Source organism: Leishmania donovani, chromosome 31 (assembly GCF_000227135.1).
Source record: "Leishmania donovani BPK282A1 complete genome, chromosome 31".
In the NCBI taxonomy this organism is placed as follows: Eukaryota; Euglenozoa; class Kinetoplastea; order Trypanosomatida; family Trypanosomatidae; genus Leishmania; species Leishmania donovani.
Genome location: NC_018258.1, coordinates 734,176 through 753,271, shown reverse-complemented (window position 1 = coordinate 753,271; position 19,096 = coordinate 734,176). Strand labels below are relative to the sequence as shown.

General features: G+C 56.8%; 2 protein-coding genes across 2 annotated transcripts; both read left to right on the top strand.

The window, feature by feature from the left end:
* Nucleotides 1-956: 956 nt before the first annotated feature.
* Nucleotides 957-7,808, top strand: LDBPK_311560 (protein kinase, putative; the record flags this gene model as incomplete). The annotated part of the gene is made up of 1 exon (XM_003863199.1): nucleotides 957-7,808. The coding sequence occupies one exon, from the start codon at nucleotides 957-959 to the stop codon at nucleotides 7,806-7,808; it is 6,852 nt and encodes a 2,283-aa protein (XP_003863247.1).
* Nucleotides 7,809-14,499: 6,691 nt separating this feature from the next.
* Nucleotides 14,500-17,328, top strand: LDBPK_311550 (hypothetical protein, conserved; the record flags this gene model as incomplete). The annotated part of the gene is made up of 1 exon (XM_003863198.1): nucleotides 14,500-17,328. The coding sequence occupies one exon, from the start codon at nucleotides 14,500-14,502 to the stop codon at nucleotides 17,326-17,328; it is 2,829 nt and encodes a 942-aa protein (XP_003863246.1).
* Nucleotides 17,329-19,096: the final 1,768 nt, after the last annotated feature.

The following is a 19,096-nucleotide window of genomic DNA, read 5'->3' as shown; positions in this document are numbered from 1 at the left end:
TGAACATATCTTCGCTACAGCGGTCGCATGCGCTCGTGTCCGCTGTACAGCGGAGTTTGAGTAATGAGGAAAAAATGAATAGAATCCGCAAGGGCGACTCGCAGTGACAATGCCTCCTGCAAGTGTGAGCATGCATTTGGGATTCATGCCCTATGGGGGAGGAGGGTTGTGGCTTCTTGACCATCACCCATGTCTGTGCAGTTTCCATTGCGCATTGGGTGATCATGTGGGCATTTTGGTTCGCCTACCTCCTGTCCTCATCTGCTCCTCAGAGACTCCGCTGGCGTCGGAGGGGGGGGGGTGAAGGACAGCAGTTTTAGCTCTGGAATCTTGTGTGGAGGTCAACAGGCTGGTCGTGTTCAGCGCTCATCTTTCTCATTAGATGGCGAGGAATGCTTCTTCGTCCCACGCAAGCTGTTTGCTCTGCGTCTATCCATGGCTCACTGCTTCTCAGAGCTCCTGGACAACACCCCTCACTCACTTCTCTTCTATATGCTCATGACATTTTTTTTTGCCTCCCGCAGTGCGGCAAAAGACCGCGTTAGCCGGACCTGAAAGTCTCTCTCTCCCCCCGTGTGGAAGCTCGTCCGCCTTTCTGCCCGCCTCTGTGTCTTGGTGCATACTCTTGGGTGATCCTGCGCACACGTACTCGAACTGTAACACCCCACCACCACGCGGACGGAGCCTCTCTTCCTGCGTAAAGGCAAGCGGAGGAGAGAGAGAGTTTGTGAATGGTGGCGGGAGGGCGTTACCAACACAGACACCAATCTTGTGCCACACACGCTCTCCTTATAGAGTCATCGCATCCGCGCTGGGGATCGGAACGACGACGGCGATAGGGCGCAGAGGGCAGGGGCGCGGTCGCACGCTTACTGAGATCTCTTTTCTTTTTTTTTTCGGTTGTACTTTTCTTTCGTGGCTTTCCCACCCTCGTAGCGGAACCACGTTTCATAGGAATGTTGCGGAGCGGTGCCTTATGCAAGGCACTGTCGTCCCCGGCAAGCCGCCCCGAAGCATCTGCAACGGTGTCTTCTCGCGGTAGCGCTACCGACCACTCCATACCTGTCAGTGCACCTGTCTTCATCGACGCTTTTGAAGATTTGACGACTGCGAAACCCTCGCTACATAGGGAGCCCCATATCAGTAGCAGCAAGAGTCCCAACGAACTTGAACGCCGTCGACGGTGCTACCACGGCACGCAACCGTGTGAGCAGGTCCTTTTCACGCCACCAGTGCGTGAGACGGTCATTAGTGAAGAGGAGGAGCTCTCTCTCTTGCATGCACGGCGCATGTGCAGCTCTGATGTGCAGCTGGGGACCACGCAGGCAGCCTGCGCATGGAGGCCTGCGTCGCCTGAATTCACGGATCTCGTCCCCTTCCTCGCTTCACAGTCACCGCTGGAGCCGCTATGCTCAAGCGAGCCCGCTGCTGTTGCACCCTTGTCACTAAACGCCACTCGAAGAGCGTCTCCTCGAGATGCTACCACCGACACTGCTGCTGCTCCCACGACTTCAGGGGATTCCTCGAAGATTACGATGGCAACCGTGTCATCACTCACAGTTCACACCGATAGCAACACTGGCCGCGCGCTGCACTCGCGCACCAGCTCACTACTGTATTATAGTCCGCATATCCACTATGACGGCAACAGCGAGAGCCTCGAGACGGAGGCTGCACTGCATAGCAGTCACGCGGCGATCTCGTCCTCTATCTCATGCTTTCACGCGTCCTCCTTGGTTACGCCACGTGCGCTGCCATCGTACCCGCTTAGCTCTAGCTCCAGAAACTCCATGGCGCTGACGAAGCTGCAGGCAGAGTCCTCCCGCAGTGAAGGCAATCGTAGCTCGTCACCTACTGGCACGTGTGGCGGGGCTGCTTGTATCATCTCTGACGCACTCGCGCTCACCCACGAAAAACCTGATCACCTTCTGCTGCGTGCATTGGCCAGTGAGGAGGGAGCTTACGTGCCACCGCTCAGCACCTTCACCACAACGCAGTGCACCATTCCACCAATCACAGCACCCCAAGCGGAGAAGCAAAACGTGAACACTAAGAGCGGTTTTGCTCCAAATGTGCCGTCGATTCGCCTCCCCGTTGCCTATTCTATCCCCGTTAGCGATTCGGAACGTAGCCTCGCGAGCATCCCTGCTCTCGGGTATGGCCCACGCAGTACTCCCAACGCCTGCTCCTTGACTTCTGCTCGTTCGGGCCCCTCTGCGCGATCGGCACGTCACTCTAACCGCTGCACCTCAACGTTGCGCAACGGCGTACCAACGCTGAAGGAGCTCTTTCCTACTCTGCCCGATGAGCTCTACCTCACGCGCGATCGGCTGTGCATCTCGCATGATAGCAAGCGGCGACTCGGGTCTGGTGCGTATGGCATCGTGCAGCAGGCAGAGCTCTACCCGCCAGGTGTCGAGGCACCGCGCATGTTCACACCGACGTCGGAAAGTGCCGCGAGCACGTCGATCCCCAGCACGCCGTGCTTCTCGCCAGCCAACGGCCGCGTCTCAATTAATAGCTTCTCATCCATCGCCGCTGCTGTCGGAAACCATGAGAACGTGGCTGGCGCCAGCAACGGTGGCTACTTTGGGGCTGAGCAGACGGGTAGACCCGGGGCTATGGCGCTGGCTGCCAAAACGAGTGGCAACATCCACTTTCGCACAGTGTCGATGTTCAGCAGCGATAGCGTCACCGCGTCGGCCCTGCCACTGCATCAGCAGCCGTATAACGGGCAGACCGCGTCGTTCTACAACGGTGTGGATGACATGGTGCGGTGGAGCAGCGCTGTGGAGTCCGTGAAAGACCTGCCATGGGGACATGCGCTGAGCTTAAACAACGATGCGACGCCGAACATGACTACGGCGCAGGCCGCCGTGCTATCGCCGACGTCGGGTTCACATGAGACACCGGCGCTCGATGCAGTGAGCACTGCTTCGTCCGAGGGCCAGCACAGCGCCTCACAGTCTCCTTCCGTGGAGAGGCCCCTGCACTGCAAAACCACGGCGGCGGCCACAATGGACTTCAATTGCCAGACACAGAACGACCTTCGACTGCCAGCGGTGCTGGGGCTACGCTTGGGTCACAACCCTGACTTGCGTGTGAGCCCGCGGACGTCGCTGCCTGTCTCCTCAGGTCACCTCAGCGGTCGCGTCTGCGGCGCCGCCACAGCAGTGGACGACGCAGGCGAGAGCACAGTGTGCACAGGCATATGCGAGGAGGGGCGCGACTGCCTTGCTAGCGTTATCGAGTCTGTGCGTCCATCCAGGGGCGAAGGGGAGGCCGTCGACGGAGAGACGGAGCCGGGGGCGCAGCACTCCATGACCTCCAGAACTGGCAGGGGCGCTTTTGCGTTGCCCCACTCGCCGGTGGGGGGAGGTCGCGCCTACCGCAGCAGCAGCATGCGCGTATGGCGTCGCGTCGCGTGCGGGCGTGGGAATGAGAGTGAGGGATCGGGGCTGCGCACGTACCCTTCTTTTACTTCCCCAACCATCCAGGAGGTCTCCATGGGCACCTCATCGGCCGCTGCTGTAGAGGGAAAGCAAACGCCCTGCTGCGAGATGGTGGTGCCACCAGCCACTGTGGATGCATATCTGCACCGTTTTCTGTCGCGAACCGCCGATCTTGTCTCTTCCAAGTTTGTTGACCACGTCGACGCCGCTGATCACACGGTGCGGGAAGCAGCAGTGGTGGGAGCCGACGCAAACGACAAGGCGCAGGCGGAGGGTTATGGCTGTCTGCCAAGCGCACTGCCCCGTGCACTTGAGGATAGGGAGGAGGGGGGGGAGTATGAGCCTGCGGAGAAGACGAGTGCGACACCGGAGCGCCGAGGCCCCGAGTCGCGGCGGCAAAGAATGCAAGAGAGTCTGGAGATGAGCAGATCCTCCTTTCTGGTGAGCATCAGCTACGCTGAGCACGAGCTCACGTGCAGCGACGCAGGGGATGAGACGCTGACGCTGACGGCGCAGCAGGCAATTGAGGGGGCGATACGGGAGGCCCAAGAAGATCACCAGCACGCAATGGATCAGACGCCGGAGGGGACGGAGAAAACACCGGGAGCAGGGCTTCGCCTCAGACTAAAGGGACATGACATCAGCTGTGCAGGGTCGGAGGCGCAGAGTGAAATGCGGTCCGATGGTGAGGCGGCAACGACCACTTCCACCGATGTCGTGTTGGCGGCAGCAGCGGGGGAGGCGGAGCGGATGGCGCAGCGCTTTACGCACCTTAGCACAGGCACCTCAGCTCCAGCCTCCACCGCGATGGCAAAGAGCACAAACGCCGGCTTTTTCGGCCCCCGCACACACGTGGGAGGCGGTGTCGGTGGGGATGCGATCCTTGGAGGGCACGTGACCCCCAGCAGCACCTCCAACTCATGGACTCCGAGCGGTACGGCTCCCATCGGTGCTTCCGCCGCTGCGTCGGCGATGTCCGCAACATCCATAACGAGGCCCGGCAACCTTGGTGGCGCACTTGTCTCGGGCGGCACCAACAACACGCTGCAATCATCCTTTGATTTTCCGCGTACCCCGGCCGTTCACCATGACATGAAACCGTCGATGGTCTCCGATGCACTTTCCAGCGGTGCGGTGCCGTTCCGCTCGGTCGCCACCAAGGTGATCGAGAAGGTGGATCTCACCCGCAATGCCATGAAGCTGAACGCGTTCCACAATGAGCTGCGCATGGCAAGTCGGCTCCGCCATCCGTGTCTGGTGAACATGTTCGGCGTTGCCGAAGATGCCAAGCACTTCTACCTTGTCATGGACCTCGCAGAGAAGGGCAACTTGGCGCAGTACCAGCAGCGGTTTGGGGTGAGGGCCACACGCGAGATGGCGCCGCAATTCACGGCAGACGTTGTACTTGCCCTCGAGTACCTTCGCGACGGGTCTCAGCACTCTTATTGGGTGACGCCGCCCCCCGACAGCACAGATGACAGCCTGCTGCAGGACCACAGACACTGCACATCCCGGACGCTGGGGATGAGAGGGTCTGCAGGCGAGGCGAGTGCCGCGGAACCGCGCGGCTTGCCCGGCTCCACATCCGCACACCTCCTGCGTCAGGCCACCGAAAGCGCCTCAGCGGCAACAGTGTCGAAGCGACTGTCGCTGAGTGCTCCAACCACTCCTCCTCTGCCGTCACAGCATACCGGCGCGACCGATGCCACTGACAACGTTGGGGCGGATGCGTGTAGTAGCGTCTCAGCCGTGAGGCTGGTTCCGCGAGAGTCGATGTCTGAGTCGTCGGAGTCGCCTTTGCGCACCTCTTCCACAGCTTTCGGACATGAACCCCCAGTGCCTGCTCACACCGCCACTCTCCCACGGCAGCAGGATGACAACGGCAGGTCCGTCGCGCAGCAGGACAGCATCATCGTGCACCGCGACCTCAAGCCTGAAAACCTACTGCTCACCTGGGACTTTCACGTGAAGCTGGCCGACTTTGGCGATGCGTGCTTCTACGGCGACAATGAGGCGAACAACTTTGGCGGGACACCGTCCTACATCTCGCCAGAGGTGTTCGCGCGCTGTAAGGCGAGCCCGTACAGCGACTTGTGGGCCTTGGGTTGCGTGCTGTACGAGCTCCTGGTGGGCGAGCGGCTCTTCTCCGGCTCGCTGGTCGAAGTCGGCACTGCTGTGCAGCAGTTCAAGCCCGAGGCGTTGATTTTTCCTGACACGCTGACGTCCACGATGGCGGATTCGTTAACTGCGAAGGGGAGGGACGCACGGGAAAGAGGCACCGGGTCTGCTGCTGGTATCGCGGAAGCTGCAAAGGACTTGGTCAGGCAGCTCCTTCAGCCGGTGCCCGAGGAGCGCCTCGGGTCGGCGGAGCGCGGCGGCTTCGACGCCCTCAAGGCACACCCCTTCTTTGCGGACATAAGTTGGGACAAGGTGCTGCAGACGACGAACATGACGACCACTAACACCAACTACACAGCAGAGCTGGCAGAGTACCTGGAGCCGACGGAGGCGGTGGTGTACTGCTCCCCGGTGAAGCTGCTGCCGACCGTGGAGGGGAGTAGCTCCAAGGAGCATTTGAGCACCAAGAGCGGCGGCACCAACTCTCGCAGTACGCAGATCGCGCTGGTGATGGCGCTCACCGATGCGCCTCGGCTGCTGCTGGTGAACCTTGACCTGCACATGGTGCAATTCGAGATTCCATGGTCGACGGAGCTGTGCGTCAGTGTCCTGCGCACCGAGCGCTTCACCGTCACTGTTCCCTTCAGCGACGTTCTCAGGTCCCCCTCGATACCTGTTCCAGGGTCAACGCTGCCGCCGACGACGACGGCAGAGACGAGCCCGATGCACTCGAGCAGCAACTTCAGCGCGGCTGCGGCAAACACGATCACCTACACCTTTTCCGATTGCAACGGGCGTGCTGACTTGTGGGGCGTCAAGATCCATCACCTGCAGTCGATGTGCTCCGCGAAGCTGGAATCAGGCAGCGCGGCCGGAAGGAGCCTGCCGCGTCTCTACTCCACCCCAGTGGTCCCCACGGCTGGCGGGGCATTTCATTTGCCCCGGTCCAGTGCCTCCTCTCAGCAGCTGAAGCACCAAAGGCGCCGTGACACCCCCACTCTCTCTCCACGTGCAGGCAGACGCTTCCTGCAATGGCCGCGCACAACCCCTCGCACCATGCGCGCTGGGAGTCTTGGCAGCTTGACCATTTCGAGCAACGAGCGCAGCATTGGTGCGCCGCGCGACATGCGGTCCACTGCAGCGACGGGCACCTGCGCAGCACTGAGCAGCGATGCGTGCGGCTGTACGTTGTCGGCGCGCATCACGCCAGCGACACGCACACGTGCCACCTCCTCCTCCCACCGCATTTCTGTCTCGCAGTCGTCTGCCTTCACCGTGAGCAGCGCTGCAGCAGCGACACCATGCACGCCGTCAGTCATGCTGCATTCATCTGATATGCTACAGCCACCGTCGCTCACAGGAGCGGCGCTCCCGTCTTTCCATCGCGGCTCCGCTATCGTGACCGTGACGATTGCATCCTCAAACACAAGCGACTCCCCACGCGGCTCTCTGAATACCTGGAAGGCAAATGTGGGCGACAGCGAGAGCGTCAGTAGTCCCAAGTCCCCGCTCGAATTTGACTGCACGCAGAGCACCGCATGTGCGCGGCCTGCTGCCCCTCCTCCACTGTGCAGTACCGCTAGCACATCCGCCAACACCCCTGGAGTCTCTCCTACCAACACAACCGCCATTCCTATTGGTGGTGAGGACTCACCGCAGTGCGGTGGCAATGTGAGTGAGGCGCGCTGGAATGGGTACTTTCTGACGCCTGCCACATCGACGTGCGCTTCGACGGGGGCCTTGCATCCCTTGAGTGCATCAGCTACGGCGACTTATGCTTCCGGCTCGGTGCCGGAGAGTGCGCTGGGGTGCAGCAGCAGCGTTGGCAACGTCACACCCCACCTGGCGTTCTGCAGCGGGCCCAGATGTGGGGGTGAAGGTCTTCTATCTAACAGCTTCGAAGTTACCCACGAGGCGCTGAGCCAAGGCGAGGGCACGCCGGGCCCTTGGAACACGCCGACGCAGGCTGATAGCACCACAGGCACCCCAGGCACCCCCGACGTCTTGCGGTTGCCGAGTGTTTGCCGAGACAAAGAAGAAGGAGGCGCAGTTGGAGGTGGCGCGCCTATCATTGCCTTAGCGGAGACGGCACCAGCTGCGGCAGCTGCTGCCGCTAAATTGCCGATCAAGCGGTCACAGGCGCGTCAGCAGTATCATGGGGCGCAGAAGATGAAGAGCAAGCCATGCTCAGCAGCAGCAACATCATCGACAGCAGAAGCAGCACCGGAAAAGTGCTAGCCTCTCCGATGCTTGTGCCTTTTCTGCTTCGTTGGTGAGAAAAGCGGTGGGATGCACGTCGGTGTTGCTTGCTCTCTCACCTTTTGTTTCACTTCTGCGAAGACAGCGAAGATGTGAGGAGGTGCCCCACCACGCCTGTCTACGTCTCGGTGAGTGGGTGCGGCAGAAATGTTTGTTCATGGAAGAATGGATGTGGGCGCGGTAGGGTGCAGAGGGAGTTAGGCACAGAGGCCGTACACCGGAATAGAAAGGGTCCGATCCCCTTCTCTCTTCTTCGCCTCAAACGACGCACTCAAGGATCCGCAGCATCGAAGAGAGAGACGCACGCACATACGTGTGCACATACGTACACTACTCCCTTCAGCCACTTTAAGCATAGGCGTGTACGTGTTCTCCTTTGTCCTGCTCGCTCCTCGCACCACGTTTGCTTGTCTTCCCGCCCCCACCCCGCTCTCTCGCTTTCTTTTCTTTTGCGCATGCACCAGGATTGTACATGTACGTGCCTTTCTTTTTCTCCCCATCTTTTTCCCGTCACCCAAACACACCCGTCTTTGCTGGCTGGCGAAGGCGGCAGGCGTGCATACGTACACAAGGGCGGAAGGGGAGAACAGAGATGGTACTTGATGCTATAAGGACATAGACACACACACACACACACGACGCCAAACCTGCTGTGTTGTCTCTGCGCGCTTCAGAGGAGAGCGCATGCGCGCATCCGTCACCTCCTCTCTTTCGCTTGCGCGTCTGCCGGCGCGAAGGTGCCGTAACGCTTTGCCTCGCGTGTACGTGTTTCGTGCGCTGCGCTGCATCGATGCCCCTTTCCGTCCGTCCACGCTGCTCGTCTTACTGAGTCGCATCTTTCCCCTTTCAACGTACACGCAAGCAAAGAAAAAGGAGTCCGAAGAGGCACAAGCAGGCAAAAAGGTAAAGCAGGGAGAGAAGCACTCGATCTCCTTTCACACCGCCTCTTTTTGTTATCGGCATGTGTGTGTGTGTGTGTGTGCCTTTTCTGTATTTGTAACGGGCGTGGGCGACTTCGTCTCGTCTTCTCTCCTTCCAGACAGGAATCCACTCTTTGACCTGCGTGCGCTTCTCTGCTCTTTTTTTTTCCGCTTCACCGTGCTCCTTGTTGACCTTTTCTGCGTAGGCGTGCCTCTTTTTTTTTGTTGCCTTTTGCCCTTGTGTGTATGTGTGCTTCGTGTCGACGTCTTTTGCGTCTCTTTGCTTGTGCACCTCTGCAGCGCTGATCACTGTTGCGTGTGCGAACTTCTCACCCCCTTCTCGTTTGCTTTCTGTCTGTCTGTCTCTTCCCTACCAAGGGAGGCTTGCTCTTATCCGTGCCGCTGTGTGTGTGTGTGTGTGTGTGCTTGGTCTCTTTTTCTCCCCCTTTTTACCCGTCTTTCCTCTGTACGATTTTTTTTGTTGTGGTTGTCTCCCACTGCGGCTGGCGCTGATGATGGCGCATACCATAGACCCCACTATCTTCGTTGTCTTTTCCCCGTTTTCCTTCCTCTTGGACTGCAATAAAGCGCTCTCCCACGTTGACCTCGTTTTCTTTCGGATGCTCTGGTTCGTGTTCCCGTACTTCGTCCGACTCGGCGCTAACACTTTTTTGTCTGTTCGGTTATGCTCCTCTCCTTCTTTCGCTTGCTTTGCTGCCGTCTTGTCTCTGCAGGAGCGGTGCGTGTACAGCTCAGGCAGCGCAGCGAGTTTCCGAATGCGTTTGTGCGCGTGTCGGTGCGCCTGCTGTCACGCGATCAAGTCTGACCCCTCTCTGTCTCAGTGCTTTCGGCTCTGTGAGTCGCACCAGCGATTACTTTTTTTTTGTGTGTTTTTTTTTCACTCAACGCCCATGTATCTCTTTCTCTCTCTCACTCCTTATCTCGCCTCTCTGGAGTACTGCTGCTGTGTCCGCACACTGGTGAGTCGGAAGGCCCACGCAAGGCACAGACACACAGGCACACACAGACAAAAAATGTAGAGACCATGTCGGTGATGGATGGCTCGATGCTGTGCCGGTGTCTCTGTGTGGACGTTTTCGTGCCATGCCGAAACATATCGTCGCTTCCCTTTTTCGCTTTTTTTTTTCGCGCTCGCGATTCGCCTTCCATTCATGCATACATGTCGTTTATATATATATATATGCCACAACGACAAAAAAATCAATAGAAGCAAGCGCATGAACACACGTATGCACATCTGCGCAGGCAGATGTATGGAACCGCTAGCAGGGTAGAAGGCAGGGGCAATGTGTAGCTGCAGGTGAGAGATCTCATATCCGCCCCACGAATACCCTCTTCCGAAAAAAAAAAGCGATGACGACATTGGATCCCTTCTTTTCTCTCAGAGTGTCGGCTACATTTACCTCCTTTTACTGCTGAGAGATCTCCCTTTTTTTTCTATGTGTGTGTGTCTTCCCCTTGTTTGGCTGGTGCTGCTGTCGATCCTGAGGTGTGTGCTCCTGTCGTTTCTGCTTTGACCTCCCTCTTTTTGTGTCTGCATTCAGACATTTCTTCTTCTGTTTTCTTTTTCCCGCTGCTTTCCACAGCTTCTCCTCCACCTCCCCCCACCAAAAGGATACATGACGCTCTCTCTCTGTCGACATGCGCCCCGTGCCTGCATCTGCGTGACTCTCTCTATTTTTCTCTCTCTGTGTCTTCAGCCTCCTCGTCTTCTCCCCTTTTAGCTGCCCACACGCTGCACACGAGGGCCTCTTCCAACCCCCTCCTTCACTCCTTTCTCTCTTTATTAGACATGCAATGAAAGAAGCGTCAACAAGCAAAGAAAATGAAAAGGAACGGATGCCACCCTCACCTTACCTAGCCTCCTTCCGTCTTTTGGTACGCCCTTTTCTTTCACCCGTGTGTGCTCGTACATGTATGTAGCTGCGACCTGAGTCTTTTCGGTTGGATGCTCAATTACTTTTCTCTCTCTCGCTTGCTGTCGTGCCCTCATTCAGATTCGCCGTATGGAGGCTCATTGCTCGATCAGCTGTCTTCTCGTCCCACTCGTCTCTCCCTTTTTCTTTGCTTATCTCGTAGTTCTGTGTTAAACGGATCGAGAGAGCTACTTGTCAGAAGGGAAGGAAAAAAAAGAAGCAAGCAAATCAGAGGAAAAAAACCGAGAGAGCAGAAACGAGAGATCGACGAGGCTGGAGGGGGAAGGCACGGTATGTGGCCAGTGGCCCAGCCCTGGCAACAAAGTCTATGTATGTGTGCGCGTACCTTAAGGAAGTGCGAAGTCGGTGGCCGACTGCGCCGCCGGGCTGCGCTACAGGGCCACTTCGGAGCAGCGATACCGGTCGTGTGATTGCCTCACGCACATCAGGGCGAGCTGCTCTGTAATCTGTTGATGTCTCCGGAGTCGACATAAATGAACATGAGAGTGGCGACCCCTCTCCCGCTTCTTTCCTGCGCATCGCCCTGCTGTCCCTCTCGCCTCTTTCCCCTTATCTCCATCACACACGCATGCACACGCACACATCAACGTAGCATTGGATCACGCCACGCTGACATTCCTCAAAGAGTGGCACCTGTCATCTTTTCTGCCTCTACGAAAAAAAAGAAAAGAGAACGCACACACACACACACCGACCGTCGCTCTCCTCGATTAGAGCAGAGCCTCCCCCCTCTCTCTTTTCCCCTTCTCGAATTTGCCGATATCCCTCCTCTCCTTTTCTCTCTCTGTGCCCCTCTATTTTTTTTTCCATTTTGTCTTATTAGCCGTTTTGGAAGCCCGCGTCTATCAGTCAGCGACAGTTGTGCGACGTCTTTGTCTCTCGTTCTTTTCGTCTCTTTTCTCGTTTCCCCCGTGTTGTTGGGCTTTGTGTGCTCTGGCTGCTTTTTTGTTTTTGACTTTCCCTCCCCTTGATTCTCCTCCTCCCCCTTTCGCGCTCTTCCATTGGCCGCTCTCTTTTTATTTGTTGTCCCCCCCCGCAAATATCATCTGTACCTGTTCTCCAATATTTTCCTTACGTGCTCGTCTTCCCCCCGCTTCCTCCTTCCCTGACGGACACTTTGCGTCTGCGTGCGCGTGCGGCTCTGATTCTCTGACCGCGTCTTGCCACATTGCCCCCCCCCCCTCCTCCTCCTTGTATATATATATATATATTATGTTTTGTGTGTGCTCTGTTTTTGTGATTCGCGTTTTGCTTCTCTGTAAAGGTTCCTTATTTACCACGCCTGCGGGAGCCCTTTTTTGATTATCTCTCTCTCTATCTGTGTTGTTGTTTTTGTGGCTTCGCTTGCATGCGTTTTGGATCGACACGCCACGAAAAAGAAAAGCGGGCAAATCTACAACAACCCAAAGAAAGAAAAAGAAAAAAAATATTGCTTGAACAGCGTCGCGAACAACTGGTGCATAGGATAAAAAGAAAGCCTTACACGTGAAAATAAGGGATCTATTTTTCTTCGACGTGGAAGACAGGACCGAAAAGCGAAGAGTGCGCACTCCAGCTTGACGCCGGTGCCTCTGGTTTCGTCTGCTTTTCGTTACCCCAGATATTTCATCGCTATTCTTCTCCCTTAGTCGTCTTCACAGGGTTGGAGTATCGTATTCAGTGCGCACAGAGCGGACGCTGCCGAAGCTGCCCTTTTCGCCTTTTTCGCACTCTCGCTCCCTTTCCCTCGCAGAAGATTTTTCTGTTCCTCGAAAGGCGTCCCTATGAAAGGAGCCACCTTTCGCTTTCTCTCCGTACATTCTTTTTTTTTTTCGCGTTTGGATTCGTTTTTTTTCTTCTTTCATAACCTGCACAACGCACATATACATACGTATTCGCTCACGTGTAGTAAAGGCTCATCGCCTTCGCGCCCTCTCTCTCTTGCTTCCTGTTTATCTTTTTTTTTTCGTGTTGTACGGACGGGCTCTTTGGTAGCGACAGGGCTTCTTCTCGATCTCACTCACTCTCTCGCGTTTCCGGTTTCCTTTCCTCCGTTGTTGTTCCTACTTTAAAAGGAAAGGTACGCTGCAGCGCAAAGAGTTTGAGAAACGCCAGATAAAAAAAGAAGGCAAAACAAAAAAAGTGTGTGTCCCCCCTTCCCCACCCACCAGAAGAAACACAGAGAGAGGCGCACGGGTCCGAACCCCACTAACGCCAACAACAACAGCAAATAAAAAACAGCATTTTGCGACTGGGAGGGCGACCTTTTACAGAAAGCTTAAACAGGACACACACACACACACACATACACACACGAATTGAGTCAGCCTCCCTCACGCCATCTCTCATCCCAAGTTCTCAAAGAAGGAGCGAATATAAAAGCTATACCGCCAGTGGCAAGAAAAAAGTCCAAGCACGGAAGAGAAATACACTAATCGACAAGAGTACGAAGGTGCGAGGAGGGTCTCGTTGCTTCGCCAGCACGTAGAAGCATACACAGCTCTGCGGCGCTCCCCTAACCTCTCTCCGCCGTTTCTTTCCTTTTTCTTCCTTTCCTGCTCTGCCGTTGTGCGCATCTCGCAGTGCGAACCCTTTTCATTTGAGATCGCTGCAGACGGGGGGGGGGGGAAGAGAACGCAGCAAACGACGGCGACAGATACGAATACAGGCGGCTCGGGCGATCTCTTTCTCCGTTTCTACGCACTTTGAAACGCTAGTGTTTCAGCCTCAGCCTTCCCTCAGTTCTATTTTTTAACTTTTTTTTTACGTTTTCTTTTTTCTTGTGGTCTCCAGTTTGTGCCTTCTTCGTGGCCCCTCCCCGTTGTCGTCCTCCCCCAACTCTTCTCCAGTTACATGTTTTGTTTTTTTTTTGTTTCGCACAGCTTCACCAACCTCTCTGCACTTCTCTCTTCGTGCTGAAAACGGCAGCAAGACGATACAAAAAAATAGAAAGAAGCAACACTTCAATTCCTCTTCTCACCCCGTGCCTCCTTTTTATCTGCTGCTCCATCACTCCATAGTCTTCTTGTTCGTGCACTCTTTTCATCTCTCTTCCCCACTCCAGATATTTGCGCATACGCTCTGGCACAGACCCCCCTCCTGCCCACGCCCACGTCCACGCCTCCCGTGTTACTGACACCTCTTGTGCTTTCGGTGCCTGCGTTGTCTGGCGCTATTCCGATTCGCAACTACAACCGAAAGCAACAACAACAAAAAGACAGGTTGCATTCAAAGAGAGAGAAACTTAGAAAGGGAAAGGCAGAGTCGACACGCTCTGCAATCCCTCCATCGAAGGCGACGTTGACTCGGAGAGATCGCGTCATCGAAAGCGAAAAGGTCTCCCTGCTCGTCGCCGTGCTTGTTCGCTGTTGGATTGTTATCCTACTGCTCCATATCTTTTAAACGTCAATCATTTCGACTCGCACGACGCTCCCCCTTCTTGTCGCTCTTTTTAGGTTGTCCCGCCCCACTCTGCTCCCTCCGCATCCCTCTTCTGCTCGGACTCTTTATTTTTTTTTCTTGTCCGTTTGATTTGCCCCCTTTTTTCTTGGTCATTATTTTCTTGCGTGCGTGTGCGTGTGCGATCGTTTTTTGGATCCCTGTCCGCGCCACTCTGTGCGTCAAACAGGTTTATCTCGTTTTCTTTCCTTTTCTCTTTTTTCGCTCTGCGCTGATAGCTTGTTCGTCTCTTGGTTCTCTCGCTCTCTCTGTCTTCCCTGCGTTCTCGTGGAAGTCCACAGCCTTTCTTGGCCCTTGTACATCCTCGCGTGCTTGCAAAGCAGGAACAGCCGAGAGGGCAGAAAAGCAAACAAAATGGGTACCGCGCCGAGTGCGGAGATCGTGCCTGATGCCCCTTTCCGCGTCCCACAAAGCGGCGTGCGGCAGGTGGCGCTGATCCCCATCGTGGAGCAGTACTTTCCTACTCCCGACTGCCCGCTGTTCAGGCAACTGTACGAAGCCTACACTGACCCATCGGTGCGTTACTACATGCGGCCCAACTTTGACGGCAAAAGCGGCGACCTCAGTCGCATCCCACCCATCGAGAACTCGCGTGAGGACATGCACCGCCTCCTGCTTCGGCACACAGCACAGGGTATGTTTCTGACCAATGCCGCCGTCCGCGAGGTCTACGAGGCCGGCGACCTCTACCGCATCCGCCCCGTGCTGTGCGCTGTTGTGTTTCTCTACGAGGGCACGAACTACGTGCCAGAGGGCAGCGTGCAGCTTCCGTCGCCGAGCCGCGGCGGCGCGTCTGCGTTCGCGAAAGTGATCGGCATCATCGGCGATACCTGCACGTTGGTGAACAAGCCAGACGACCCGCTCATTCCTTTTCGACGCGACGATGTGCTGAAGATCCGAACGTTGATTATGAAGTCGGCGGGAGACCACAACATGTCCCGTGTAGTCCTGCTCGCAGCCTACATCTACTACCATCAGTGCTGCAGAATCATCGGTCTCCCGAACGTGCCTGCACTGTCGGCCAGCTTCACGTGCTTTAAGACCAACATTCCATTTCTGTGCTTTCTGCGAGAGATGCGGGATCGCATGGCAAACATTCTGGAGGCGCCGAAAAGCTCCAAATTTTACATTGACGAGTACTGCCTCCACGGCGCGGTGAGTCGCGAGTATGTGGCCAAGATGATGCCCGCCGTCGCCTGCTACTACATCTCCTTCCTGAAAGCAAAGTCAGAGCAGCGAGTCCTGAAGCAACTGTCGCATCAGCAGCCTATCGTGACAGGCTGCGCTGGAAAGGAACGTGCTGGGCTGACGGGGAAAGCTCTGATGAACCGCGCTGAGACTCACGTTGGCAGCGTCTACACCGATGTCTTCAACGACCACGTATCCCTGGCCGTGAAGGCGGCGGCGTTGGAGGGTGCGTTGAAGAGCGGGGGCAACACTGCTCCGAAGATCACCTACGTGGTGAAGGGGTACGTCACTCGCGCTGTGACAAGCATCTCGAACTGGAGTCACGCGGCCAACGAGGTGTACGTGGTCTGTGTGGACAGCACCGTGACGGTGGTGGATCGCGCTTCGGTGGAAGCCCGCAATGGGCCGACTCACACGCCTTCGCTGTCGCACCAGCTGGGCCTGAGCGAGGACGCCGAGGCGGCCGACGGCACGACATCGGCGGTGGTGGAGACTCTTCACGTGCGTCGGGGCGACATCCTCTCCTTCTACGTCCCTCCGAGCACCCGCAGCACTGGCGCCAGCCCAAGTCTCGGTGTTACCGCGGCACACGATGTCAGCGAGGATGAAGATATCTTCTATGGTACATCACACCTCGAAGCGCTGAAGTTCTGCTCGGACAATACCTCGTCGTTATTGTCTTCGTCATCTGGGGCACCGTCGCGCTGTGACTCGGCGGGTCTCGCTCTCGATGCTGCGAAGGGAGCCTCCGATGAGGACAGCGCGTCCGCGGAGGCCACCCCCTCCAGCGGAGCGACCGGCCTCGACGGCGATGCCGTCCCCTTTGAGGCGAAGAAGGGCAGCTGGCGCGTCGACGAAAACATCTTCATCGAGAGCGTCCTTCTCTCCCTCGTGCGTGATGAGTGCAAGCTGGCGCGTGAGGCGACGGAACAGGACCCGGGGTGGGTCTACGACGATGCCAGCAGGTCCTGCGTCCACGACGGCTCCTTCTACGTGTGGCACTTCCGTCGTGGCCACGAGGACTTCTACTACGGCACCGTGCCTAAGTTTGCCAACCCAAACCGGCAATCGAACCGCAAAAACGGCGGCTGCAGTAGCGGTAACGCGGTGCAGGGCAAGGTTGACCGCGGCGGCGTCGGCGGGGCCGGGGCTGCGAGAGATCCGAACAGTGGTGTCCGCAACATTGGCGCGCGCGGGAAGAATGGCGACACATCGCCAATGCTGCCGCCAAGCGTGCCTCCGGTACACAGGCAGAATATCTTTTCCCAGCCATCCCAGTCCTCGAAGCTGCCGCAGAAAGGCGAGTTGCTGCCCCTCACCCTTTCGGCGGCGAGTCCAGACGTTCAACAGGCGTACCTCGCGTCTATCGCCTCTGGGGTCTCGTTGCCACAGCCTCCCGCGTACGATGCAAGTACGCAATCTGCAGTGCAAGCTGCCCCAATGCCGTTTGCAGGCAGCATTGGCCAAGGCCACCTCAATTCAATGTATGCCACATACCCCGCGGAGGCGGCAGCGATGGCGGCGGGATGCGCCCCCGTGATGTACACCTTCATGCCTGTCAGTCAGGGTCAGAGTGAGATATCGCCGGCGCCGCAACAGCAGCTGCACACCATGCCTCCCCAGGGAATGTACGGTCATGGGGCGCCCCCTCTGCCCCCGTCTCCTCCGCAGCAGCAAGCCGTGTGGGGCGTGGCGGGTGCTGGCAACATTCAAGGCACCGCAGCAACATCCCAGTCGGTCGGGACATGTGTCGTGAATGCACTGGGCCAACTCGTTGCTGTAGGGGGCTTAATGGGCAGCGGGGTCGCACCAGCGCCGCAGGTGTCCTACACCCCGTCTGTTGCTGCCGCCGCACCGCAGTCGTACCCAAGCTATGTGATGGTAAATGGGCAGCTCTGCATCTTGCAATCGACCGCGGCTAGCGCCACCGGCGCTGCACCATCCCCGATGCTATCCTATCAACAGCACCCGCACATGATGACCTTCACTCAGTGACGGAGCGTTGAAGCGCCAGCTCCTCTTTTTTTTCCTTTCCCTCGTTCGCTTCTGCGCACCATACACGATCGAAGCAGTGGAAAGGTGGCGGTGGGAAAGGAGGTTATTGAGTGGAGGGGGGGTCGCGAGACAGCCGCATAGCCCAGCGCTTGAGTACACGCGTGTACCCACGGTAGCGCGGGTGCCTCACGCTTCCTTTCTTGTTTTTTTTTTTTTTCGCGCTGCTTTCCGCAGTTCTTGTTCGTGTGCACTCACGTAGGTTTCTTTCGTTTTCCTCGTTGCTGCCGCCTCCTACACAGAGCTGGTCGCTTATCGAGCTCCTGGTTTATCGATATGGACGCTTCGGAAAGGTCTGCGCAGCCTTTTATTCATTTCTTTGTAACCCGTGTATTATTGCTTGCCTTGCTCGTGCATATGCGTCGGTACCCTCTACACAAGCCCCTTCTCGTACACAGTGACACCGACACACCCACACACACACGAAAATGCCCCAGCAAAGCGGGCAGCGCCGCGGTCGTCAGTCTTTGGCGCTTGATCGCTGCTCTGAAATACGAGTAGAGCGCCTGAGTTGAGGAGCAGCAAAGGCAGAGCGACTAAATAAGGAAGAAGAGCGAATCATTGTACGCCAGAAATGCATGGACCAGTAGCCGACATGCGCGTTAATGGCATTCTCTCTTCGTACCTCTTATGTCTCTTGCTTGACCTTGCTTTCTTTTCGTCTCGGAAGGATGTGGATGTGTGACTCTCTCCTCCCTTCCACTCAATGCCTTTCTTGCTTGTCCGCTTCATGCACCGCTCAGCGCTTGCTTTTTTCTTTTCTTTCTTTTTAATCGTCTCGTTTTCCTTGCTGTTGTCTTCTACGACGGCAACTGTCATCACTACCCTCGTGAATCGAGCAGGCCTTAGTGTCCAGGACAAGAGCTTCATTAGTCGCCCGACCCTCCCTCCCCCCTCAACACGAAGTCTTGTTCCCGTACCACTAAATCCCCTCCTCTCTCCCTCTTTATTTCTATCCCATGTTTTCACTTGCTTGATGCAGCTTTTCGTATGTACTTTTTTTTTCGTTGTTTTCGACTTGCCAATGCTTGCTGCTGTAAGCGATGTATCTCTCTTTTCTTTAGTGCGTGCGCCGTGTTCTCCCTCCGTCCCTCCCTCATGCACCAGTGTGCGGTGGTGCGGGGGGAGGTGGGAGGAGGGAGGGAGAAGGGGGGGGGTACGTTTTTTCTCTTGTTCTCTGCTGCTCTTCTCGTTTTGCGCGCTCCGTTTTCCGTTTTGCTAACTCTTCTCTCCTCTTTCCTCCCTGTTCCCTGTTGACACACACTCTCGCTTCCCGTTGTATTTGCTCTTTCTTTCGTGTTCTCGTTTTGTAAAGAATCATCAGACTCTCAGGAGAGGCCACCCTCCCCCACCCCACCACACACCTCACCCCTTGTCCTCTCTATCCCCTCCCTCTCTCTGTTCTTCCTTTCACTTTTATGCAGTTTTTCACACCTTTTTTTTCGAATCTCTTCGCTCTTCCTTTTCTTCGCCCTGCTTCGAAATCCTGAAGCCGGAGGGGGACGCACCCCTCTCAGTGCGTGGCATCTCAGGGTCCAGTGCACCCCCACTCTGTGTGTTTGTGTGGGGAAGCCGAGCCGCCCCCCTATCCCCTGCCGATGCCGCACCGCTTCTGGCCGTAGCAGGGTCAGGCACCTACCTACGTAGGGAGCTCGTAGCAATGTATCGCTGCTGATGCCGGCGGTGAGGCCGCGGATGGCGTTGCGTGTGA